Below are 25,872 nucleotides of genomic sequence, written 5' to 3' on the forward strand. Positions count from 1 at the left end.
AGTAATTAAAGCACAGGAGATGTTAAATAAGGAGAAATTCATACTGTCAGCAAATGGATATTCTATTCCATTGTAAGTTCTTCAACATAACTGATCAATGAATCCTAAATTAACATGAGACTTGAAGCTCAATTGAAAACCAATAGTTTCCACAATTTTTTGATTGAAGCAAACTTAAAAATTCTTCCCCAAGCAGGAGCCAGGGGCTCTATAATCTAGCCTTGGAAGTCTCTTAACAAACGCAGAACTTTGCCAGTTGTGTCTGGTGAGCACAAAATATTACAGCACCAAAATAATCTTGTTCGCTTTTATCTTCCCTCTATTGATAGAGGAGAAATAGTGGAATACTTCCTTTTTCTTTGCATAGGTTTTGAGTAGATTTAATTTATTTATTTATCCATTCATTTATCCATTCATTTATTCATTCATTTCTTTATTAATTTATTTATTTTTAAAGTTTTTTGTATTTTGGGGGGGGTATTATGTCAAAAATATAATTCATACTAATAAATCTTGGGATTTTAAATATTAACTATATTCGTGTATTCCCTTTACAGCTTATACACAAGGTCATGCCGAAACCCCATTGTATAGATTTTCTTTAGCGGATGGTACAATAGTGACAGCACAAACAAAGAGTAAACTGTTTAGAAATCCTGTGACTAATGACCGCCATGGATTTGTCTCTACCCACTTCCTTCAAAGGTGAACTTAGTAGTATCTGTTTATAATTTAAGTGTCACAGTTTAAAAAAATACATCCGACCTTGAAGACAACCTGAGAAAAATAGCATACTAAAATATTTTAACTGATTAAAATTCAGATGGGGAATAATTTGGGAAACCGAGCTGCATAGCATACAAATAAATGTGTAAACCTCACAGAGTCCCATTTTAACTATGTGCAGAAGGACAGTCACAGTCAAAAGAGAATTTTTTACTCAATACCCACTCAAAGCCTGTGCTATGTTTATATTAGTCTTTTGTGGTAGCATTGATGAAACACTGAAAATAGAGATGCTCAGTCATGTGCTTTTGCAGCCCAATTAAAAAGACAACAAAACCCTGTCAGATGCATAATCCATAACTGAAATGTACCTTAGGTAGTATTTCTTATGATCTGTTCTTGTTCTTTGCAAAAATAATTGAAATGTCACTTTGGGGGGAATCTGTCTCCTTCTGGCATTAGAGTGCCTCCAGGTGCTGAAAAATTAGTAACTGAGCTTGTTCAGGGTCACACACTGTGAATGTGCCCAGTAGAACGGTGTCAGGCATTGACTCAGGAAGGGAATGAAAGAAGGAGGATCTTTAAATGGATAAATCTGATTAATAATCTGATCGTTGATAAAAGCATTTTGAGGCAGTGATACTGTATGTGATTATAACTCAAAGCCCTCAAAGGATCAAACATTTCTGTAGTGAATAAATGAATGTCATGGCTTAGTTCTGCTTTTGTGGAAGCTTGAATTCTTGCTGCTCTTTTTTGGAAAAATGTTTGGGCAATTAATTAATAATGTGTTTGTACCACATGATTCCAAATAAGGTTTTAATTTGTTTTCTTTGGGTTTCTGGGGCTGATGTTGAATTTACAGAGAACAAAATGGATATCGACCAAATCCTAATTCTGTTGGGCAAAACATCAGAACAACTGTGACTGGAAACACAAATTCTGTTAACGGTCTTATGAACATGTCACCTGGTCAAGCCATGCCAATGCAGAACAGAAACTATGGGATGGGAGATCCCAATGCAGTGGGTCAGCTCACCAGCGCTCGATTTGGAAGCCCTGGGAATATGGGGCCAGTGAACTCTGGAACTGGCATGCAGTCCTCTGCTTATCAGAGTAACAGTTTTGGGTTAAATATAAGCAGCCCACCACATGGCAGTCCTGGCTTAACTTCCAGCCAACAGAATCTAATCGTATCTCCTAGGAATCGAGGGAGTCCAAAAATGAGTTCACACCAATATTCTCCAGTTACAGGTATTTTATTTTTGATAAAAGCTCTTTTTTTTAAGCTATTTTTTCTCACTTTTATCTGAATTCCATCTTTCATCCATTTTAACTGTTCTATATGACCCTATATGTGTTACTTGAATGTAGTATACCTGACTTCATGTATTAACTCAATGTGGCAATCATACATAATCCAAAGGAAGAGTACATACAGGTAGTACTGTAATCTAATAAGTTTGATCTCTGTCACATGATACAGGTATGCACTCGCCTATGGGATCTGCCAGCAACACTAGCAACAGCACTTTTTCTAGCAGTTCTCTTAGTGCTCTGCAAGCCATTAGTGAGGGTGTTGGAAATTCCCTTTTATCAACACTTTCTTCACCGGGTCCAAAATTGGATAATTCCCCAAACATTAGCGTAACTCAGCAAATTAAAACAAGTATCCAGGACTCCAAAAGCCCTTCTGGTTTGTATTGTGAACACAACCAAGTGGAAAGTTCCATCTGTCAGTCCAACAGCAGAGATCTCTTTAGTGAAAAAGATAGTAAAGAGGGAAATCAGGAGGCATCTGAAAGTCAGAGGGGACCATCTGAGAGCAAAGGGCATAAAAAACTCCTTCAGCTACTTACGTGCTCCTCAGATGAAAGAGGACATTCTACAGCATCAAACTCACCTTTAGACTCAAATTGTAAAGAATCTTCTGCCAGCGTTACCAGTCCTTCAGGAGTTTCCTCATCAACATCTGCAGGGGTATCTTCCTCCTCAAACATGCATGGGTCGCTCCTGCAAGAGAAGCACAGGATTTTACATAAATTGTTGCAGAATGGTAATTCTCCAGCAGAGGTGGCCAAGATCACAGCTGAAGCTACTGGTAAAGACACATATCACGATGCTAGTAACACAACCTCCTGTGGAGAAGACACTGTCAAACAGGAACAACTAAGTCCAAAGAAGAAAGAAAACAATGCTTTACTAAGATATCTACTAGATAAAGATGATATTAAGGAACCGCTTTCCAAAGAGCTGAAGCCTAAAGTAGAAAGTGTGGATAATAAGATGGGACAATGCACGCGTTCTGCAATTCCCACTTCGAGTCAAGAAAAAGAGATGAAAATAAAAATGGAGCCAGCAGAGGAGGTACGGTATAATGTAAAATGATGTCAGTGAGCTAACCAATATTTTATTATTAAGTGAATGACTAAATATAGAACATTCTACAGTGTGCATGTGTAAACATTCCTAAAAAGGTTCTGTGCAAATGATGTGAAACAATAAACTCGGATTTCATTGTGAATGAAAAAGCACTAACAAAAAGAACTACAGGAAAAATATATATATATGTATATATATATATATAACCAAATCTGATGTCCTGAGGTCCTGGAGTAATGTTTTTAAGTTATGGTATGATTAAGGTAATATTTGCACATTATTCCTTAAAATTAGATCTTAGCACATGTTTGGTTTTATGGCTTAGTAAGAAACGGGCCCGTAACTGCCTCTGTACTTAGTTGGCAATGCAAGAGCAAAAGGTAAAACATGATTTTGTTTTGAAAATATAAACAATACACAAAAATGCGTAATACTTGAAATAGCCATGATTTGGTTTAGTTCATTCATTGGTTTTAGCAGTCATTTTCTTTCTTTAAATGAGGGAATATGTTCTTCCAAATATATCTATATATCTATATATCTATATCTATATCTCCAGCATTCAAATGAATACAAAATAAAATTTATAAATGTATATATAATTTGTATAAATAAATACAAATAAATAAATTCTAGAGATGGAATTCCAAGAAATGTCGTGATGCAGAAAACTAGCATCATGGAGCAACTATTCTGAAATCAGCAGTACACTTGTTAGGAGCAGGTGTTCTTAAAATTATAATCTGTATATAATGGTTTTGTATTTAAGTCCTAAGATTTGGAACTTCCTAGTAAACTGGTCAGTACTTCATAGTACTGGTCAGTATGGCAGAATTTACTGAAGATATATAGATTTCTTAGGCCTTGAATTTCCCAAATCAGTAATAACTGGGTAAACAAAAAAAAAAAAAACAAAAACCAACCTACCAAACAAAAAAAAAACCAAAACCAAAAACAACAACAAAAAACCCAAACAAACAAAAAACACCCAAAAAACCCCACTACTTTTTTTTTGTATTAGCTACTGGCTGGCTATAATAAAACATCTTACAACATTGTTTGAGTACTACTTATGGAAAAGTCACTACCAACTCTGTAGTAGTACACAACATGTAGTTCTAGTACTTGCTTCTGAGATGTAATTAAGGTATTCAGAGAAGCTTCTTTCATGAAGATGTCGATCCACTATATATTAATTATTTTCTATGGAAGCTCTATCTGATTTAAATACAAATTTGTAAAGAAAGTTAGGGCTCCAACTGACTGGAAAAACCTGTGCATAATTTTCATGTCTTGTAGTGTTCACGATTAGCTCTTTGTGTATGATAGATACATTATTTATCAATGAATGGTACACATTCTTGATGTTCACTATCATTAGTGTTTTTATCTTTGTAACTTGTGATGTTTGAAATATTTATAGTCAGAAGTGCTTTTCATTTTCGTTATGTGTGTTTTCTGCTAATTCTCAAACTTACCTAAAGAAAATACTCTAAAAAAAAGGTATCTAAATGTTATCTGAATTTCTTTGGAAGTGAAAAGGTAGCTCCAGATAGCATCAGTGAATTAAAACATTTGTCTCCCAGTCATATACTTTAAGATTAGTGAGGATCTAAGTAAAAATTGAAGTATAGCCACATGAGAGTAAATAACCTTGGTATTTTACTGCATCATTTTCAGATGAATGGAGACTTGGATAATTTGGATGCAATTCTAGGTGATCTTACTAGTTCAGAGTTTTACAATAATGCTATCTCTGCAAATGGAAATAACCCTGGAACAAAGCAAGCATTATTTCAAGGAAATGCCCTGTTGGGTAAGAAATTAAATCTACCCCCTGTGTTTTAAAAGTAGGGTTTTCTTCTTACCTGATGTAAACATAATGCATCCTCATACCCTTAGAGAATACCTTCTTCATCTCCTATATCTTCAAGGACAAATGTAATGCAAAATAGCTAATTATGCTTTCATAGGCTATTATGTACCCTATTAGCTGTCTTGACAGCACTCGCCTACTATATACACAATGAATAACATTCAGTTCCTTGTTTTATGGTTTATTCTGGCTTTGTCTAATGTAGATTTCTCAGAGACAAGTCATCAAGAAAGAAGTTTTGTGAGCTGTAAATTAAAATTGAGAATTTCTATCCCTCACTGATGACTAGGGATATAATACGGGATTGGTGACAAGCTTTTAATTTCTTTCTTATTCTATGTGAAAATATCTTGTGGCCAGTAAATTCTAATCACTACTCCTCCTTGACATCAAAAGGAATGCCCTTCCTTAGTAGGAGGGGAGGATAACCTAGCTGATAAACCAGCATCATGGCAGTCGTTGCTTTCTTTCATGACACTGGTCATCTCTTGGTTATATAGGGCAATGGATTGCTGAGATAAGCAAAGGAGGTGAAGCATGGATAATGAAAAATATAAAACCAGGTAAAAGAACATGTAAGACCACTGGCACTATTGGCTGTGAAGCACAGTAGGTTAATTGTTCATAGAGGACACTGTGCTCAGGAACTCACCATGTCATTACAGAACTTAAATTAAAAGGGAGTTCTTTTTTTTTTTTGTGTAGGGCCACAGGGAACTGCCTTTGACTTTTTTTGCGAAAGGTCCTAACTATGTGTTCAAAATGGGAATTTTTGTTGTGAAAACATAGGCAACATAACTGTTCCTGGCTTGCTTAACATCAAATATATGAGTTCATAAAGAGATGAGACTAATTTTAGTCATTAATAGCATATTTTATTTAACATGTACAGTTGTGTGCATCTTTTAATTCTTTAACAGGTGTGAAGAGTCCCCAGTCTGTGCAGACTACTCGCCCACCTTTTAACAGAGCCATGTCTTTAGACAGCCCTGTGGGCTCAGGTGCTTCAGTGAGGAATGTCAATGCATTCTCCATGTTACAAAAGCAAAACTTGATGGGTGGAAGTCCAAGAATGATTGAAAACCAAGAAAATTTTGGAGCAAATCTGGGTTTGTTGGTTGTATACAAACAGCTGTCATTGTAAAGGAAATAGCTTTAATGTAAAAAAAGTTGCTAGACTAAAATACCAATTTCAGTTAGAAGAAACTTCAACATTAAAGAATTTTAATTTTACCATCATTAATACTTCTGAATTATTATCTTAGCTAAAGTTATAAGAACCTAACAGTTTACTACCTGTGTCATTACTAGTACTTTACTATAAGTAGTTATATTATTTTTTACTATTTTGAGTTTTTAGTTTAACATGTGCTTTTGATATGTAGAAGCAAGAACAGTTCAGTGGCAGCCAGTCATTATGAATTTTACATATATTTAGACATATATAGTTTTTGAATTATTTAGAACTTGGCAGGGTGAGCTCTAGATGCTTTTGTAGGACGTCAGTCAATTGCTCTGACATTAGCAGGTGCACTTTTATGAAATAGCAAAATAATTAAAAAACCAAAATACATAATGTACTCCAGATAATAAATATTTGTCTTCTGCTCTTCATTATAGCAAGTGCTCCCCACAGAAATGTGGCGATGAATCAGCATCAGCCAGGAGACTGGGGTTTGCCAAACTCCAAAGTGAATGGATTGGAATCTGCAAGTTCTGCTGCAATGTTGAGACCAGGAGCTGAATTTAGGACAGCTCTTCCGAGGCCCCCAGAGGCTGTCTCTGTGTCTGGGCTGCCTGTTCGCTCTAACAGCATACATGGTAATAGGGCAATGCTGCAACAGCAAATGATTCACATGAGTAAGTTCTTAACTTCTTATTGTCCCACATAGCACTATTTCCCTGGTTTCCTAGTAAGCATTCATCGTAAGAATCTTTGCACTATTGGTAAAATGCTAGATTTTTATTTAAAGGCTTTTTGAGGTAGAGACTGTTATCGTTCCCTGACTGTGACATTTGATGACTTTTTGGTGATGTTCTTGTTTTCTTCTGGTGCTGTGTGTCTCATATACAGATAATTTGTTCTGGGTCCCGAGATTGGGTGGGGGGATTATTTCTGTGTGTTTCTTTAGTGCAGTACTTCTCTGCTAAATTCCAGGAACTAAATGGCATCTATGATTCCATATGTAAAGATACTAGCATTGTGGTTAATTAAATTCATCCTATTTGATATGGATGTTTTTTTTTCTGTTAACTTCTTGGTAATCAATGTCTTTTAAAGTTTTTCTCTCAAGTATTTCAAAATTCTTTTTACATGGAGTAGCCAAATTTCATATAAAGCCACATTGCAAGTACCATTTTTCTTCAAAGTATTCTTATGTGCATGAAAGAAAATAAGCTGTATGTCTAAAATATGAACAGTCTTAAAGCCTGTGGGTTTTTTCTGTTTTATATGTCTAACAAAGGTTTAGTCTAGAGCTGAAGTTCTCCACTCTACTATGCCAATACCAGTATGCCCCAAACCAGTTTAAATAGACAGCATTCCTTTCTTAAAATGGAAAGCTACCAGGGCTGTCACCAGTTCCCTCAAACAGACTTAACTATTTCAATGCAACAAATGGATATAAGATTAAATACAGAAGAACTTTGTGCAGTCCTGACTAAGTCAGAATTTTCCAGCTTACCTTCCTAGAAATCATTGATGCTGGGTGATTCATACAGATGCTGGGGAATAATGGGATGACAAACTCTCCTATGTAGTGCTGTATGTCCCTGGATAGGTAGAGGGAAAAAAGTACTCCCAAAGAGCAAAATGTTATGTACTTTATGTTTCTTTTAATTGCCACTCTGTATTGGAATTCAAAATGCCAGATTTTGATGTCACTATGACAGTGTGTATTTGCTGGTACTCAGATGTCATTGTCCAGAATTTTTGTTGGGGTTTTTCTCATGTAAGGTGCTGTGTCTTCCATGCTCCTATTTAGAGACTAAAGGATTAGAAATAGCAATTCTGCTCTAACAGGGTAGCAGGTCCAGATCACTGTCTGCTGTATTTAAATCTGTGGTCTGTTATATATGTGAAATGATCTTGACTGTGAGTTCATGTGTGTATGCGCTGTAAAACATAATAATGGAAAGCTCATGAAGCTGCTTGACAATTTATGTGATCATCCTAACTGAACACTAGGAGAGCAAGATGAAACCTTCAGTTTTTAAAAAATACACAAATGTTTTACTTTGCAGGGCCGAATGAGATAAACATTGACATGGGAGGTAATCCCTATGGACAGCCTGGACCTTCTAACCAACCTGGATTGTGGCCTGACAATATGATGTCCATGGAGGAAGCGTCACGGGGTTCACAAAACAGGTAGAATTGGGGAAGGTTTTAAGGCAACTTTAAATACAACTGTTCACTGTCTGTCAGAAGAATTTAAGACCTGGAAATAAAATTGTGTAGCATATGCAGTGGGGATAACAGATTGGAGGCAGAATTCCATTTCTGGAGTGTTTCAGAAATGTTTCCGTTTCTGCTGGTGATCTGACACGGGATATTCTTTACCCAGCTCCACAAAAGCCATTGCTAGCAAAATCTATCCTTGAACTGGGAGGCACAGAAAAAAGACATGGGAGACTCTGAAATCATATCTCTGTGGCACATGGCAAAACCAGGAGAAAACAGAATTTATATGTGTTTAAGGATGCATGGAAGGTGACTGGACATTTTAGGACATAAATTTTGGACTTAAGTTGGGTGACTATAATACTTAATCATACCCAGGTCAATATATTATATAAAAACTGTAGTTTTCCTTGTAATGGTTGTAATGAATTTCTTCACTGAAAGAGTGGTCAGGCATTGGAATGGGTTGCCCAGGGAGGTGGTGGAGACACCATTCCTAATGTGTTCAAGAAGTAACTGGATGTTGCACATAGTGCTCTAAGTGTGGTTGACAAGGTCGTAGTCCCTCAAAGGTTGGTCTCCATGATCTTGGAGGTCTTTTCCAACCTTATTGATTCTATGATTTTAGTGGTTTTTTTTTATTTATAGACAATTAGTTAGAAGCTCTTTGGATGATCTCTTATGTTCGGCACCAAATGTGGAAGGCCAGAATGATGAAAGGGCACTTCTAGATCAGCTACACACACTATTGAGTAATACAGATGTCACAAGTCTGGAAGAAATTGACAGAGCATTAGGAATTCCTGATCTTGTAAACCAAGTAAGTAAACAGATATTTTGGCCATTTATTTTCCAAAGACCAATATTATTTTATTACTCAAAAAGAAAGTCAAGAGGGCCTCCTCATTTACTTTGTCTCATCACATCCTCATCCTCATATTCATACATTTCCCTTAGGAAACATTTATATTGACTAGTGATTTTCAAAGGAGTAGCTCAGTATGGATTAAATTCCTTGTGCATGACAAGAAATACAAAGTGGTATATTCTTACAGAAGTTTATTGTATAATGCCTTCGTATATATAGGTGGAGTTTGGGGTGTAGCTTGTTATAATTCTATAAGCTGAGAATTCTGTTGGGTTTCCTTAGTAGCCTGCTGTCAGCTGAGCTTAGGTTGTGCTGTGAATTATTTGACTGTCAGTGATGTAGATGCTTCCCTCTCCTTCAGTTCCAGGTTGAATTTGCATGGCTAGCAAATAGAAAAAAGAAATTCTGCAAGTACTTTGGAAGTTGCTAAGACCCACATGACACCATCATTTGTACAAATATGGCTTGAATGGTGACACTGGTCTGCCTGTGTATGCAGTGTGCAGCACAACTGATTTTAAAAAGAATTATTATTATAAATCACTTTTGCTATTTCATTAGTTTGGAGACAAAACTAACAGTTGCTGTCCATGCTATGTTCTACCCAAGAAATGACTGGGTGGTGTATTATGCTTAGTTAGCTTTATTGCTATTTTAGAAATTCTATATATACTGCTAGTGAAAGCACTTCTGTATCTGTTGAAGGGACAAGCTTTGGAACCCAAACAAGATTCATTTCAAGGTCAGGAATCTTCAGTTATGATTGACCAGAAGCCTTTGTTATATGGTCAACCCTATCAAGGGCAAGGGGCAGCAATGCCAGGAAGTTTTAGTAACATCCAGGGACAACAGCCGTCTTTTAATTCATTGATGAATCAGATGAGCCAACCGAGCAATTTTCCTCTGCAAAGTATCCATCCCCGAGCACATGTGATGAGACCTAGGACCAACACACCAAAGCAGCTACGCATGCAGCTCCAGCAGAGGCTCCAGGGACAGCAGGTAATTTTTTGCTCCTACTTTTACACTTCCTTCATGTTTCAGAATGGAATCACTTGCATGCAGAATTGTGTTGCTTTACGTATGTAACAACAGATGACTAGGGTGGATCTTTTATTTTGACAGTGCTTCTCATTGAATTGCCTGGTGGCTGTAGGAGTAGACCATTTATTAGAACAAATGTTTCTCCTTCGTCAGCCTCCCTAGCTACAGATTGGATTGGTTCCTGCAGCACACAAAACGATTGCTAGCTAAATCAGTGCTTTTGTACAATGTAACTCTGCATGATCTCTTTATCTGTGTTTAGTATTTTTTTGGAACCTCACAGATAGCAGTAAATCGGAGCTGTATTTCTACTGTAAATCAGGTGTTACTTCTTTCTCACTGTGTTTTCTAAGTAATCATTTGGGCTTAGCGATATAGGGGTTTGCTTTCCATTTAGTGATTTGATGTCATTTTAGGTATTTTCTTCGGATGAAAGGTGAGAGAATAGATACAACCACATAGATCTTAACACTAGGTTGAAAACACTGCTTAAAAAATTGGTGCATGATTTCAGCAGTGAACTCCCTATGTTAAAATGCAGGCTTGATATTAAATACAGTGTACAAATAAAATTAGGAAAACTGAACTACTACTGTGTGACATGGTGTGTGAACAGAATACATGCAGGTAACACCAAGGCAACAACAACACACAGCTGAAGTACAAAGGTTGGGTTTATTCCATCATCCTGGATTCAAAAAAACACAGACGCATACACCACTTAGCTCATTTTAGAAGGGGCAAAAAGTACCCAGGCCTGAGCCCTGCATTCCATAGCAAAAGGGCCTGGAGCATACACAGTTCCTCACCAGGCTGTACTTTCACATCTCCAAACCCTTCCCCCCACCTTTATGGAGGCCCAAGTCTATTGGAAAGGCTTTTAAAAGCCTTTCACAACATCCTGCTATATTTTGTGAGAAAATTCCATTTCTTCTCTGTAGACAGACAACATCCCAGAGCAAACATAAATATGTGAATTTTCTCAGCCAGAGTATTTGCTAACATCTCCCTGGTGCCTGATTGGTCCTTGAGAGAAAACAATTCAGAAAACAACTCACTTTTCTCTCTCCTTACCAATCTTCCACTTTTCAACCCTTTCCTCTCCACACATGGAACGGCAGTGCTAGGAAATACTGTGTTCTCTCTTGGTTTTCTGTGACACTTATTGTTTAAAACAAATAGATAATCTGCTCTTTATTCCTAAAGAGAGATAATTTAAGGAAAATACAAAACCAAAGCCAGTTAATGCTGCACTGATTGAAGGCTTTTTCTTTTTGTGCGTTTGAGCTGTTTAAACAAACAGTTTGTTTAAAGACAAGGCAAAAATTAACCATTGCACTTTATGGATTCAAGAGGTCTGTAAAGAAAGTGTTTTTGCAGGAGTTGCCATTACTTTTTTCAGATACTGTTATTTTCAAGCTAATAGTGCTGAAATGTCTTTTTCCAAGTTTATGAATCAGACCCGTCAAAGTCTTGAAATAAAAATGGAAAATCCAGTCAGTGGTACTAACTCAGTGATGAGACCAGTTATGCAGCCACAGGTGGGATCCCAGGTAAGTACTTACTACAGTAGCCATCTAATTAGAATTTCAACCTTCTTTCATGGCTTTACAGTATTCCTCTTTGGTTTTGTTCCTCTGCATAATTTTTTAAAAAGGGGGTTTTTTGCCTCCCTCATTGCTGAGATTGCTGGGGGATTTGTTCATTAGGTCATGCTGTCAATTCAGTATGCCAAGTTTTTCGTGTAAATATCATCATTTGTTTAGCACTATTGACAACTTAATGAAAATTTTGTCTTAATATTTTGATGATTATTTTTTGTCTGTGGGTTTTCCTTAACTTGCCGGGTCTTAGGAATGAGTTTGATTGACTCTGACATGATTTTATTTGTAAAAACATCTTCTAATATGATTTTTCTTCTCTTTGGGGGATAGCAGCAAGGTTTTCTTAATGCTCAAATGGTGGCTCAGCGTAACAGGGAACTAATAAGTCACCATTTTAGACAACAGAGGATGGCAATGATGATGCAGCAGCAACAGCAACCTCAGGCCTTCAGTCCACCACCAAATGTGACAGCCTCAGGAAGCATGGATAGTGCTTTGACAGGCCCTCCAATGGCTCAAGTTCCTTCACCGCAATTCCCCTATCCACCTAATTATGGTACTAGTACTAACATGTTTGGCTTTTTTTTTTCCATTTGTCTGGTTTTCTTTTCCCTTTTTTTATTAATCCGAACCACCTAAATACCAATCATTCTGAAAAATGGACTATACTGCTACAAAAAAGGATGACTTTTCTCCTTCCAATTACTGCAAGAAGATGAATAGAAGTGCTAGGTAATGATAATTGAAGTATATTGTATCAATCTCCTTTGTTTTATTTTAAGGAATAAGCCAACAACCCGATCCTGCATTTAGTAGAGTATCAAGCCCTCCCAATCCAATGGTATCATCAAGAATTGGACCCTCCCAGAATCCTATGCTGCAGCATCCTCAGTCAGCAACAATGTACCAGTCCTCAGAGATGAAGGGCTGGCCCTCAGGAAGCATCCCCAGAAACAGGTGAACTTCAGGATTACAACCTGTTTCTCAAAAAGTCTTTAATTTTGCTGAAAGTAGAAACTATGTTAAATAGCATGTAGCAGGAAAAGCATTTACAAGAGACAAAAGTAACTTTCTGGTGTCTGTATTGTCCTTCATCCTGCTCTGGTTTAGGAAATAAAATTATTATTTTATGCTTAGCTCCATTGATTCATATTGGACCTCTACAATCTTTGTAACCAGAAGCAACATTCAGTCTTTAAATATTAACTTAATATTTAAAGAAAAAATAACTTGGGGGAGGGAGTGGAGAAATACATAATATCAAATAGTATTACGATAGATGATACAGCTGTAATAGTAGCCTCCAAAAAGACTGCATTAGGCATACACATACAACAGCATTTCTAAAAACTCAAATTCCTTTTGGGAGGGGAGTTTCCATGTTAAACAGATATTAGGTAAAAACAAGTAAATGTGAAAACAGTTTTGCATTTCACGTGTTGACAGCTGGTGCAGGGAAGGCAATACATCAGTGTGTAGACTTCTTGGAAGGTAATTTTATTTGTCCTTTTGTACTTCAGTTCTTTTCCCCAGCAGCAGTTCAGCCATCAAGGTAGCCCAGCAGCATACAGTATGATGCACATGAATGGCAGCAGTGGCCATATTGGACAGATGAGTATTAATACCATGCCTATGTCAGGACTGCCTATGGGTCCAGACCAGGTAAGTTGTACATCAAGACTGATGAAAAGATTTGCTGACTCTTTTTCTATTGAGTACAGTCTGCTTACATCCATTCCTCCTGCACAATCCTGTTCTCAGTTATCCTGTTTGTATCTGTGGGCCTATTAATTTTATGTCCTAAGAGATACTTTCTTTTTGATGATACATAAGCAAATTCACAATGAGGCCAAGCTGTATGCTGGGATTAGCTGTTGACTTTGAAGTATCATGGATAGGACCAAGCCTTAAACTGCACAAAGGATGATGAAATACTTCTGAACCTGGAGAAACCCCAGAAAAAAATCCATGGACATTGTGAAATGCATCTTCAGCAGATCTGGAAAACTACATGTAATAGCTCTTACAAGAAAGGCTAAGAATCCTGCTAGTGCAGTATCCTTCTCGTAGACACTGATAATGATACTTGCCCTTACAATACCTTAGAATAACTTGTGTATGCATAGCCAGAAACAATGGAAAATTTAGACCCCTCATTTAAGGTGAAAATGTGCTAATAACAGGCACTGAAAAGAAAGCTGAAATACAAAATACACTTTTGCTACAGTCTTTACACAAAATGCCTCATGAGCAACATAATACTGACATAAGCTAAATCTATTCAAGTAAAAAGTATCTCATGAAATTTTGAGCAGCATGCCTGAGGAAGGAGTCAGAATAATGAGGACTTCTGGGGGTTAGTAAAGTTTTGGAGGACTTTGATACAATGAATGCCTTTTATAAGTAGGAGAATATAAAGGTGAAATGTCAGATTTTCCAAATCTATATGACATAAAGATACCCAAATAGTGTGTTTAGGAAATTCTAGGACAGCATTTATCTTCTAGAAATTTATTTTCAAAGTGGAGCACTAAAAAGCTCTTCTGCTTCTAGGCATTGATTGGCAGTAGTTCCTTCTTCCAAATGCAGAACATAAACCATTTCTTTCAGCAAAGATATCTTCTCTGATGAAAGTATCTTCTCTTTAACAGAAATACTGCTGACATCTAGAACCACATCTTCAAACAAGAATGGTTGAATGCACTAGTGTTATAAAGGAAAGTGACGCATTCTTCATGGCAAGTCATGCTGGGCTTAACAGAAACCAGTGATAAATTTCCTCATCCAGAGGAAAACAAACCAAAAAAAAAACCCTACCCAAGAAAAATACATTTTAGTAGAAGCACCCTATGAATTACTGTATGATGTGGGCTACGAAAAAAATGTCATTAATATTTTTGGAACTCTGCTTCTAGGAATGTGAATTTGGTAATGCCATTTTAATAGATTTGATGAGTAGACTCCTGGAATCCCTTATCTGTTTACTGTAGCTATCCAAAGCCCTTTAGCCCAGGCAGACAAAAGTGCCTGGAGAAGTCACAGTGGTAAGAATTTCCTGATTTCTCTTTTAACAATATCTGACAGAGAATGTAGTTCTTAGCCTTCACTCTTTTATAAGAATCCCTGAATAGAAATGCTGCTTTTAGTCTCTTATCCCAAGAGTCAGGGATTTCCCAAGCAAAGCAGCAGTGCAAAATTATTTGGCACATGCTAGTCCAAAATCCTGTCTGTTGAAGCCAAGGGTAGAAAAGAGAGGATAAACAACTTAAATTATTTAAACACAATTGTGACTAATATTTAGATATTGCTGTGCAGCTGAGTGCACTTTATAGAGGACTATATAATGGATTAATGCAATGTCTTTGATAAGGACATAATATGAAGGTAGGGTGTACTCATATTCCTTCACAAACACAATCTCTTAAGAATTATTTGAAAAGACTGCATAATGTAATGTTTTCTGTGTATGGAAATTAGAGCAATAATCTTTCATCTTTTTTTGAAAAAAGCTTCAGAAAACTCAAGGCAAGATGCTGCAGCCAGAATCAGAATTTTGCAGTCTTTTTTTGTGAATAAATTTTGTAAATATGATCTTTAAAATAATGTATTATATATATGACTTTTATAGGTCACTAACTCATTTTTGCAGAGTTTGTGAAACTAAATGTTTAACAAAATTGATTCTGGAAACTGAGTGTAGTTGAGGTCCAAATTTTTTTTTTTTTAATTACATTTAAGGATTTTGAAGCTGGGTGACTTTGGCCCACATATTTCTCTTCTTTGGTCTTCAACACTTCATTTATTTTTACATGTTTAACATAGAGCTTTTTATAAAAAAATAGACTGGTTGTTGAATACTTTCTCCACCTCCAAGCACTTTTGTTACATTTCTTTTTACCTAAGGCAGTTTGACACGAAGGCTCTGCTTTGTAAGATCTTACAATTTGTCAGGATAGACCTGTCTGTCTATAATAGGTTGCCTTTTCAGCTGATGAATCTGGATTGTGTCTTTTTGGTCAATTTTAATGAACTCTAAATGTTCTTTGAAAATGTTTGTCTGTTGCAAAATACTTGTTTTTATGTTACATCCAGAAATCTTTAAGGATCTTAAGCCACATTTTAACCAAATGTCTACACCTCATTGGATTATTCTAATAGTAACGAATGTATTTTCTAAGCAGATTTCTGTCATAGCAGTATTTAAGTGTTGTTACATATTCTTTGCTGATGGCACTGGGGGATTTTCCCCCCTCCATTTTGGGTGCTTGAAATGAAGATCCCTTTGCACTTTTTGCATTTACAAGGAATTAAACCGCGAAACCTTCCTAAGGGATGACCCAGAAATGTTTAAGATGTGTGGTGCTTCTGTTACGTTGTTCATTGTGTAATGGAAAACCGATTTCTCCCAACTGAGTAAAAGAAACCAAAAATCCCCTGACCTGTGTTATTTTTTCCTTATTCTTGGTACTGTTAGCAAGATGAGGTTTTATTGTTCAGACTATTCAGTGATTTTCCATTTTAATAGAAGTAATTTTCACTAGAAATATTCTCATAAATTCATCCTTAGCACCTAGCCAGCTGTGTTTCAAAGAGAATGTAGAGTCAATTGTGCTACTTCATGTAACCCTGTCTCTTCCACTAGTCCTGAGTATATAGATTATCACAGCACTTGGAATTTTCAGTCCGATTAATGTGTGTTTATAATGCAAAACTTTTAAAAGCCTAAGAAACTTTTATCTTTTCATTTCTTGGATCATATCTATTTGTTGAGTAAGTGCTGCTTACTGAGGGCAAAAGGCAACAGTCCCTTGCATTTTATATCAAATCAGAATAGAACAATATTTATATTTTGTAGTTGGTCATTATACTGATGGAAACTACAAAAACCAGTTGCTTTCATTAGGTGAGCTCTTAGACTATATACTGCTATATACATCTTGCAGTACAATTTTTTTTTAAATTAGTAATTCTATTTATGCATGTATGTATAACTGGTACCTACCTGACTGGCATTATAAAAGCTCATCCTTTTCTCATAGGTTTAGCATGCTGGAGCTTTCCAGTACCTACTTTTTTTTTCCTGAATTAAAAGATGTTTAGTTTAAACTTGATGAAGGGGCAGGGGGCATTTTTAAAATGCATTGACAGCGTATTTCGTGGCAGCACCAAATAGTACATCTGGTTTGAAATCTGTTGACATTTAGTTACCACCATCAATTTTGCTTTGGTCCTATAGCAGTACATTTTTGTGGATGTTTTTTAAAATAATACCCACATAAGATTATTCAGCAGTAAGAGATGAATTAGCTAGTACAGCAACCTCTGATCACTGCTGCATAAATGAGCATTGTTTTGCTATGTCTCTGTTACTTTTTTGATCACATGTGTTTATTAAACTTCCGTGTAGTGCACTTTTTTTCCTTGGCCTATAATACCGCTTCTGAAGTGAGAAATTCAGACCACGTTTTTGTCACAAGACGAAACTTCCTTGAATGTTGCACCAGTTAGCACACCTTTTATTATAGAATTTATGTGCAGACCACCAGATGACAGAATGATACAGCAAGTGTGAAACTATGTAAATCTGAGAGCAATGTTTTAAAAAAATTCTCAGGAGAAGGCATACGGTATTGAGAACTGAATCTAAGCTTAGTTTACATTACAAGTATTGCTTGAAATATCTGTATCTTTATTTTGCAAAACAGAGAAATCATAGGGACTGATTTATAAAAGGGTTGGTTGTAAGGTGTTACTGCCCTTCTGGGTTTTGTGTTTGGATGTTAATAATAATGTAAATAAAGGTTTCTATTTATAATTACAACTTGGTGACACTGAGCTCATACTTTAAGGGTGATTATCCAGTACAAGTCAGGGAAAATTCCCTGCTATCACTGATGAAAACTGTGTATAAAGAACGATTTACATTTTATCCTAGTTGGCCGTAAAAGCTGAGGGAGTAACAGCTGAGACCTTTCATTTATGAGACACACATCTAGCACAAACACCTACTAGAATTTATATCTACTCCAACTTAAATAGCAAACTCTAGAAGAGCTGAAAGGAGAAGAGGTGGTATCTTTCCCCAGCTTGGCAACAATGTACCTTTCATTAAATACCAGCTGCTTCTTGTGTCACATACAAGTCTCACAGCTCACTATTTTCTATAAAGGGACAAGATTACTTTTCAACCTTCTGCCTGACAAGTAACAGGTGCGGTAACACTGGCCCTGCAGGATTTTAACAGTCACAACCTCACCTTGCCAGAGACTATGAGCTAAATACAAAAGGGCAATTTTTTCATATTCTTTCTGCATGCACACTGGGAATGGCAGATAGCTAAAACTTCTCTGGAAAGCAGAAAAAATGTGGGGGTTTTGGGGAACTTAAGGGTTTTTTTACTTACGTGTGTGGATCCAGGATCTCATAATCTAGTAGATTTTTCTGATAATCCATGGAATTTTTAACAAGTTTAATGAAAATACATGGCAAGATTAAGACAGACATTCAGACTTCACTTGCATAATTAAAAGAAGCTTGCAAGAAAGCTTTGGGTAGTGGATTTGACTTACTGCATGTCATAGAAATACTCAAGCCCAATCTTACTTAGCATATATAAAGACTCCACTTCTGCTTTTTGAGCGGGGTTTTTCCCCCATTCCTAAATTCAAGTACATTTTTTGAGTATGGGGTTGTGATACCAGGGATCTACATGTCTGGATATAATTCCACTTCATTTTCCAAACTGCAAAACCAGGAAGGGTTTCAAAATAACTTCCATGCTGTATTTTTACACTGCATTTCTACAAGGGCAAGTTAAGTTTGCATTTTGAAAAAATACCTCTTTGTTAGGAGTGAAGGCCACAGTTGGTTGAGTCTGTCCCATGAGCACCCTCAGGCATTTGCCCTTAAACACAGGTAGCAAAGTAACATGAAACAAATGATAAATACAAATCTCACCATTAGTGCCTGTACTACAACTTACATAATAATGTTCTTATGAAACTACTGAAATAATTCTGTACACTGTGCTTTCTTAGTAAAATTATAGGGTTTTTTCCCTGTAAAAACCTTTGACCAGTAACTGTCATTCACAACATTTACTTTTCTGCAGACTAAAGTGTAACTAGATTATTGACTACAAGTACTGAATTCCCAGAGCTGCCTTTTTAAAAAATAAATGTAAAAGTTACACTGCTAAGCAAACACTACTTTCTCAAAGGAACTGTTCTGATTTTGAAAGTACAGTATAATATTACCACATAAAAAACCTTCATACAAATCTGATTCTGTTAAAATTTAAGATGTACATTTACTGAAATTTTTCAGGACCTTTAAAAATGAATAAATTCTGACTTAGCATTTTGAGAAATGGCGTGTGGGCATTACACTCTTTTTTATTAATAAATTTCTTCACAACGTGAAGGAATTTATTTTCAAACAGTACACTGATCTATATTTACACAATCCCTCCAAAAATCTGGCATCCTGTGAGTCAAGATTTTCTCTAATCTTCATAGAGGTGACAATACAATGAACAAGTAGACGTGAAACTAAAATGTATCCTCAGAGGAAACTGAAGAAATTCCACGGTGTTGAGAATGCTTGGTGCTACTGACTTCAGTTCCTGAATCTTTTCAGAGTTCTCTTGAACATTACCTTTACCCCAGTGTTAAGCAAATGCACCTTTGTTTTCTGAATCTTGCTTTAGGGTTGTACTTGGCTTTGAAGTTTTTCTCACGACAACTAAAGATAAAGGTGAACTGGAAATTGTTTTAAGGTCCTGTCAGCTGTCTGTGTAAACACTGCCACTGCAGGGGCAGTCCTCTTTGGGATGTGGCTGAGTTTCCTCCTCTGTCAATTCCTGAATCAGCGTTGTGTCTTCTTGAAGTAAAATGCCTTGTGAATTAGGTGAGGTATAATCCAAAGCAAGAAAGCAGGTACAACAGTGGATTTCAGAGACCTGTATTTCTGACGGCATTTCCCATAATTTCACTGCTTCTATTCAACTCACTCACCAGTGCAAACATTCTATCTATTCAGCCTCAAAGTTTATCCAGCCTTCAGGTGAATGTTATAATTCATTTAGTCTGTACATGGATTCAAGTCCTGCCCCGTTTGTATCCTCATGGAGATGCAGCAGCTGGGGGAGATTAGCCCTCCCAGCCTTCCCACAGTTGTCCTCTTTAAAATAAAACAAATGTAGTTTAGTGTATAACATTGTAGTAGAAAGTAGTAAGAAAGGTATTTTTAATGGTTCCATGCAGTAAAAACCAATGGAAACACTGTGAACCACCAATAAAAGCATAGCAGGTGTATGACAGAAACAATTCAACGGTGTTTGAAACTTCAACCTGTACAAAGCTTGTTAATTCAACCTTCATTTTGGTTCTAAAGCCAGTCTTAGATCTCTTCAATTAGAAATAAAACCACTGCATTATATAAGCAACTCTCAGGCAAAAAGACCAGACTGTGCCTAGGAAGGGACTTGCACCTGTGTTTTCCACTGCACAGTTTGAGAGCACTTCATGATTTTTAATGAAGTCTCTGCTTTCTTTTTAAGGAAAGATTCAGAGACAGTAACAGGCAACGGTAACTTTTTAATAGACTTAAATTTGTACCTCATCTTTTGAGCTCTAGCGGTTTGAGAACTGCCAGACCATCACCACACTTTAAAAGGCAGCTCAGTAAGAAAAAAGCAGTTGTAGATACAAATCTGTCTTATAGTCTACTTTCTGTTTTAAATTCCTTTTTCTGCTCACGGCACAAAGGCTGTGGTTGGATAAAGGGCAAGAAAATACATGATGCTGCCTCACTACTTGTGAGAAATTACAGTCGGTTTTGTTCTTTCTGGATTGTGTAAAAAACCACTAGGTAGCTGCTACTAGTTTAAGTTTAGACAAAACCAGTGTACTGGTCTTTAATTTTTATTGGCAACTGACCATAACTGGTTGCTTAACTGAGCATCTACCTTTACTGTTTGAAATTGCCTTGACTTTAATGCTCCAAGATTCTCAAAAAACATGTATGAAGAGGTTTTGTGCAGCAGTAGTTGTCAGTAATGATGGCAGTATCATGTTTCTTGCATAATTTAGAGGACTTTCCTCCTAAGCATTCTGTGAGAATAGATGATGATGTTAAAAAGGCAGTGCATGCAAAAAGAGAAGGGAAAAGTTAAGTAAAAGCGAATGCTTTTGGTGAATTGCTCCCAACTCACAGTGGCTTGGCAGATGATGGTCTCTTCACATCTGGCCATTTTCGACGCTGAAACTGCCTAATTTTCAAGCAGCAAAAGGAGAAAAAAGTTAACCATCACCAAGAAAACAACCAGTACCACAATCTCAAAGATGAAGAATTCAGCCAGAATTTTGACTACTAAGATCAGAACATAGTGTAACATTGAAACAAATAGCTCCAAAGTTTCAAAGCAAGTGGGGGGGAAAGGTCTTTCAAATGCCCTTTCAAGCCAGGCCTTTCCATGTGGTTCCCAATCCCACACTTACTCTTTCAGCATTAAGGTAGTACTTCAGAATAATAATGTAACTTTTTTTTGTTAATTTACCTGTACTGCTCGTAGCTTCCATCTTTAAGTCCTAGGTGAGAAAAATTAACAATGTTACTAACAATTGTATGAGAAAAAATAAAGACTCAAGAAATTTAACAAATTTCCTGATGTCTTGAGTAACCTAGTATGCCCTCACATGTGATCCTGCACTGAGCTGAAGTTTGGAGCAGAACTCTGGAAGTCCCTTCCAGCTGACCTGTGTTCAGGTCTGTGCGCTTCAGAGTGGCTGTTAGGGTATTCTCTCCCTTTTCACGAGTATTGTTTCTTCCTTGTCTTCTCCTGCATCTCAGCAATATTTATTACTATGCTAAGGGTCTTTCTTCATCTTAAAAACATGACATAACACAAACTGAACATGTACAAAAATCTGAGAATGCAGCTATCACCCTGAGCAGGACATTACTATTGTAAGTAAATCCTAAAATCTTTTTGACTGATTCAAGTTTTATAATGTTAAAGAGTATTTTGGGGTTCTTTGGGGTGTTTGTGAGTGCAGTAGAAGAGGCACTTACCAAGATCCATGTTCCTGGTTCTTGGATTGCATTGCTTATACCCTCTGCAACTTCTGAGTTCCATGAGCTGGACATGCAGTTGATTAAGAACATCTCTGTCAAGCGTATTCACTGCATTAATTAGCTGCAATAAACAGGAGGTTCTTCTTAGTGACTCTGTAATTTGGTAACTTTTGAAATACAGCTGGTCTCTTTGTAACAGGAAAGAGCCACTTTATACCAGTTTAAATGATACAGGCCTTAACTTCATCCTACAGCAATACGGCGTGATTTTAATTTATTGGTGACAAGTAACAATGATGTATTTCTTGAGCTGTGATCCTAAGGTCTATGATCAGATACCTGATATGGATCGGTATTGAGATCAAAATACTCCAAAAATCCAGTAGCAAATTCACAGAACAGGAAGTTGTGGGTCTCGTTGATTGTCCTCAAACACCAGTACGTGTTGTTGTTGGCACTGGTACAGGCACAGAAAGGGCCCACTGCAAATTGAAGAGTTATAAAGACATAAGCTACATGCTTCTGTCTTTAGCACTGCTAATTACTTTCTGTTTATAGTATTACTTTATTCATAGACAGTTACTCTCATTCTCACTCCTGAGCTCTAAAGCAGAGAATGCATTCCAGCATCAGCTTCTTGTTCTGTGCATACCTAGTCCACATACTAATTACAGTAACATCTTGTCTAGTTCCTTTCTCTGGTTGTGAAACATTCCAGATGGTGAGATACCTTGCAGATCAGTGTACAGTATTCAATAACCTGTAGCTTATTTGCAGTTGGTTTTACCTCCTTGCCTTTTGTGCAAGAATAATGATAACACTGAAAACAGAGATTATTTACTATAGAGAAGACTGTATGGCTTTGGTTACAGAGCTAATAAAACCAGTAACTACTAGCAACCCAACATCCCAGCCCAGCCTAGCCAAAATTTGCTGACCTATTCCTTAGTTTACAGTACTCTTACATGTCCACAGGGGAGCAGTTTGCCAGTGCTGGTTGTCGTGGGTGAAGCAGGTCAGACCAGGCATGCTGCATGTGTCATTATTTTTGATTCTCTTAAGCAATTTGCGCAGTTTCTTCTTCCGTCTCTGCTCTCGCAGCAGCCATAGCCTGTCTTTCTCCTGTAGGGCTTTCCTGCACACGTGACATGTTAGGATCATGGAAACTCTGTTAGACTTGAACATAGCTAAAACACCCCGAAGTAGCTAATAAAATAAGCCACTCAGAGGGAAAGAATCCACATTTCTTACTTAAATGGCGTTTCATACAAATGGAGATGACTCTGCAATTCAATAGCACTGGGAAAAAAAAGCAGCCAAAGGGGCTTGTAGGCCTAAGGTTTGCAATGTGCTTTTTTCAAAAGCAGAGACCTTATCTTAGAATTTACAAGCATTTTGATATGGGCTTAGTTCCTTACCCATGTGTCTCTGTTTATGCTTTTTAATACAGGATAAATTGAATACTACTACTATTGCCTAGTGTGTAACTGGTGTGTACAGACCTAATATTAATATTACATTTTGCACATCCTCTCTCAAAGGAACAGGCCTTCACTTACTTGAAAGGATGAAGACTGGATCCTTTGTGTCTCAGTTTGCTCTTGTGTTTTGAATGGTAACTGGAAAATAAAAACAGCATTGCTGGTGAACAACAGCAAGAGAACTGCCCCCGTTCTTATAACATTATCATATTGGATTTGAAGCAGATTTAATCAAGTGTCACTTCTCCCTCCAATTTATTAGTGTGTGTGATGAATAAAGGCAGCCTCGCTCGACTGGATCAGGCACTTCCCAGTCTCACTGTGTCTCTGTTTCCTCAGATCCTTTGTCCACAGTGACACTTGGTGTGCTAACACCGCATTGCAATGTACATCCACGTCCAGCTACAATTTACTATTATTTTAGTTTTAACTGGTTGTTTCCCCACATGAGGCACATAGAATAAATAGATTTGTAATTAAATTACATTTCTGCAACAGAGTATTCCCTAATTTGTTCTGATAATGACAAGTTTATACTACCCTCCTGTCATTTTCCTTACGAATGCCAAAATTTCAATACCAGCTGTACTTCGTAGGACTGGGAAGGGGTGTGGGCGTGTCCTCCATTATTGCTAGCTGAAAGTTTCAGGACAACTTGAACAAGATGGCTTGAACTGTCCCAGCAAGAGCACTGTCTAATATATTCAGAGATATGCAGAGTGTAAGCAGACATACACATTCTCGCTGGGTTACCACTGCTTTGCCTCTCAAGAAACTCTTACAGTATTTTGCAGAAATTTCCTTTCTGTGGAATTACCAGAGTTTAAAAAAAAGAACAGCCGCAGTCACTGGCAATATTTTCTTATTGATAAAGTTACTACATATACAAATCAGTAAACACAAACTTAGTTTAATAACTGTTGTTTTCTAAACAGTACATCTGAATTCAATTAGTTGCCAGATTAAAATCTCCTTCAAAACAAATCTTTTAAATTCTGAAAACTTTTGGGAGCCTTCATAAGTTTAATTAGTATAACAAATTTAACAAAGTAAGATTATTTAAGAACTATCTTCTTCAGTCAATTTTTTAATCTTGCACAGATGCTGGGCATTTCATCAACTAATTCTAAATGCTAAATCAAAGCAATTGCAACACAAACACTTGACCATATGTAACTCAGATGATTAATTTATTTGATTTCAGTGGGATTAATCATCTCAATAATGCTATGCACAAATATAAGTGTATCAGTCTGAAAATAAACATTTTTTACATTTTCTATAAAACATTCACCAAAAATAACTTCATCTTTACAGTACATATTAAGTAAACTCAGTTTATGTAAACTCAGTTAATCAGTTTTGAAAGCAGTGGATTATAAACCAATATAAACTTTCTGTCTGTTTACCATCTAGAATAATACATCTTTTTTGACATGGACTCCCATAACCCAAGAAATTGATGATCTCAATATGTTAGTGGATCTGCTGCTGAAACTATTTTGCAGGATCCACACGGGCCACACCCACAGTCCACAATAATTATAAACATCGTATCTGTAGAGTGCATTGCACCTCCAAGGTTTTCAGCATGTTCAAAAAGGCATTCTGTGACACCATTAGGATAGAGAAGTTTTATCCACACCCTCTCACAGAGTCTACTTGGTAACAGGTGCTTTAGGCGCATCTAAAGCACAGCTGCCATGCAGTTATGACTCCATTCAGATACAGCTTTCTTTTTTCGTTGATACTCATACCGTTCTGCCACTGTGGCTGCAGTACTGTCAGTGATACCTGGCTCTCAGCAGCCTCAGAGCTGGCTCTGTCATCACCATAAGCAGGAGAAGGTGCTCCTGGGTCTCCTTCCGAACAGTTTTTCTCAGGGGCAAATTCTGTTTGGGTTACCTTTTGATTTTGGAAGATTTTCTGTTGTGCTTATTTGCAGAGCAAGAGCTCAATTGTCCAATTAAACTCCTGCCTGGCAGACAGTGGGCCTTGTACTTGTGCAGCAGCCTGTGTACACTTCCCCTGAATGTGTACACAGGAGTACAGTCAGCACAACCACTGAACAAGCAAGATCCTGATCTCTCCTGTGAGATCTGATAAATCAGTTACAGTTGCACACTACAAATAATTATTCGGAAGTACACCAAAAAATACCTTAGCTTGTTACAATCACACTCTTCAGGTCGCTTCTTCTTTAGATGACCTCTCACCTCCCTCAGGTTTTTTATTTTATTTTGCAAAGTTTCAATCTAAAAAAAAAAAAAGGCACAAAGAGTTTGAAAAAAACCAGCATGATTTAGTGCTATTCTAACCTTCTCAAACTCATTCTACTGTCACCAAGAGCTTCCTCTTCAGTACCTTCTGTGGCTCGCACCACTAACAATCATTTTAAAATTATCTCGCTT

At 36.9% G+C, this 25,872-nt stretch overlaps 2 protein-coding genes across 17 annotated transcripts in view; one reads left to right on the forward strand and one right to left on the reverse strand.

Moving 5' to 3' along the window:
* Window positions 1-17,724, forward strand: part of NCOA3 (nuclear receptor coactivator 3) — a 56,313-nt gene extending 38,589 nt beyond the window's left edge. For 11 of the 16 annotated variants that reach the window (XM_030963298.1, XM_030963299.1, XM_030963304.1 and 8 more), the window contains 14 exons: window positions 558-705; window positions 1,592-1,980; window positions 2,213-3,093; window positions 4,789-4,924; window positions 5,485-5,547; window positions 5,905-6,093; window positions 6,605-6,844; window positions 8,228-8,354; window positions 9,036-9,207; window positions 9,961-10,257; window positions 11,748-11,852; window positions 12,234-12,459; window positions 12,686-12,860; window positions 13,424-17,724. In XM_030963298.1, coding sequence (XP_030819158.1) covers window positions 558-705; window positions 1,592-1,980; window positions 2,213-3,093; window positions 4,789-4,924; window positions 5,485-5,547; window positions 5,905-6,093; window positions 6,605-6,844; window positions 8,228-8,354; window positions 9,036-9,207; window positions 9,961-10,257; window positions 11,748-11,852; window positions 12,234-12,459; window positions 12,686-12,860; window positions 13,424-13,694 — 3,419 coding nt within the window. In that variant the 3' untranslated portion in view covers window positions 13,695-17,724. The remainder of the gene's footprint in view (window positions 1-557; window positions 706-1,591; window positions 1,981-2,212; window positions 3,094-4,788; window positions 4,925-5,484; window positions 5,548-5,904; window positions 6,094-6,604; window positions 6,845-8,227; window positions 8,355-9,035; window positions 9,208-9,960; window positions 10,258-11,747; window positions 11,853-12,233; window positions 12,460-12,685; window positions 12,861-13,423) is intronic. The other 5 variants (XM_030963309.1, XM_030963306.1, XM_030963310.1 and 2 more) reach the window with 5 other exon arrangements.
* SULF2 (sulfatase 2) overlaps window positions 17,327-25,872 on the reverse strand; it is a 79,390-nt gene continuing 70,844 nt past the window's right edge. The window contains exons 14-21 of the mRNA XM_030963553.1: window positions 25,622-25,710; window positions 23,540-23,599; window positions 22,946-23,115; window positions 22,320-22,462; window positions 21,978-22,101; window positions 21,463-21,493; window positions 21,118-21,174; window positions 17,327-20,084 (exon numbers count right to left, since the gene is read on the reverse strand). Coding sequence (XP_030819413.1) covers window positions 20,054-20,084; window positions 21,118-21,174; window positions 21,463-21,493; window positions 21,978-22,101; window positions 22,320-22,462; window positions 22,946-23,115; window positions 23,540-23,599; window positions 25,622-25,710 — 705 coding nt within the window. The 3' untranslated portion in view covers window positions 17,327-20,053. The remainder of the gene's footprint in view (window positions 20,085-21,117; window positions 21,175-21,462; window positions 21,494-21,977; window positions 22,102-22,319; window positions 22,463-22,945; window positions 23,116-23,539; window positions 23,600-25,621; window positions 25,711-25,872) is intronic.

The sequence above is a fragment of the Camarhynchus parvulus genome, chromosome 20 (assembly GCF_901933205.1).
Source record: "Camarhynchus parvulus chromosome 20, STF_HiC, whole genome shotgun sequence".
In the NCBI taxonomy this organism is placed as follows: domain Eukaryota; kingdom Metazoa; phylum Chordata; class Aves; order Passeriformes; family Thraupidae; genus Camarhynchus; species Camarhynchus parvulus.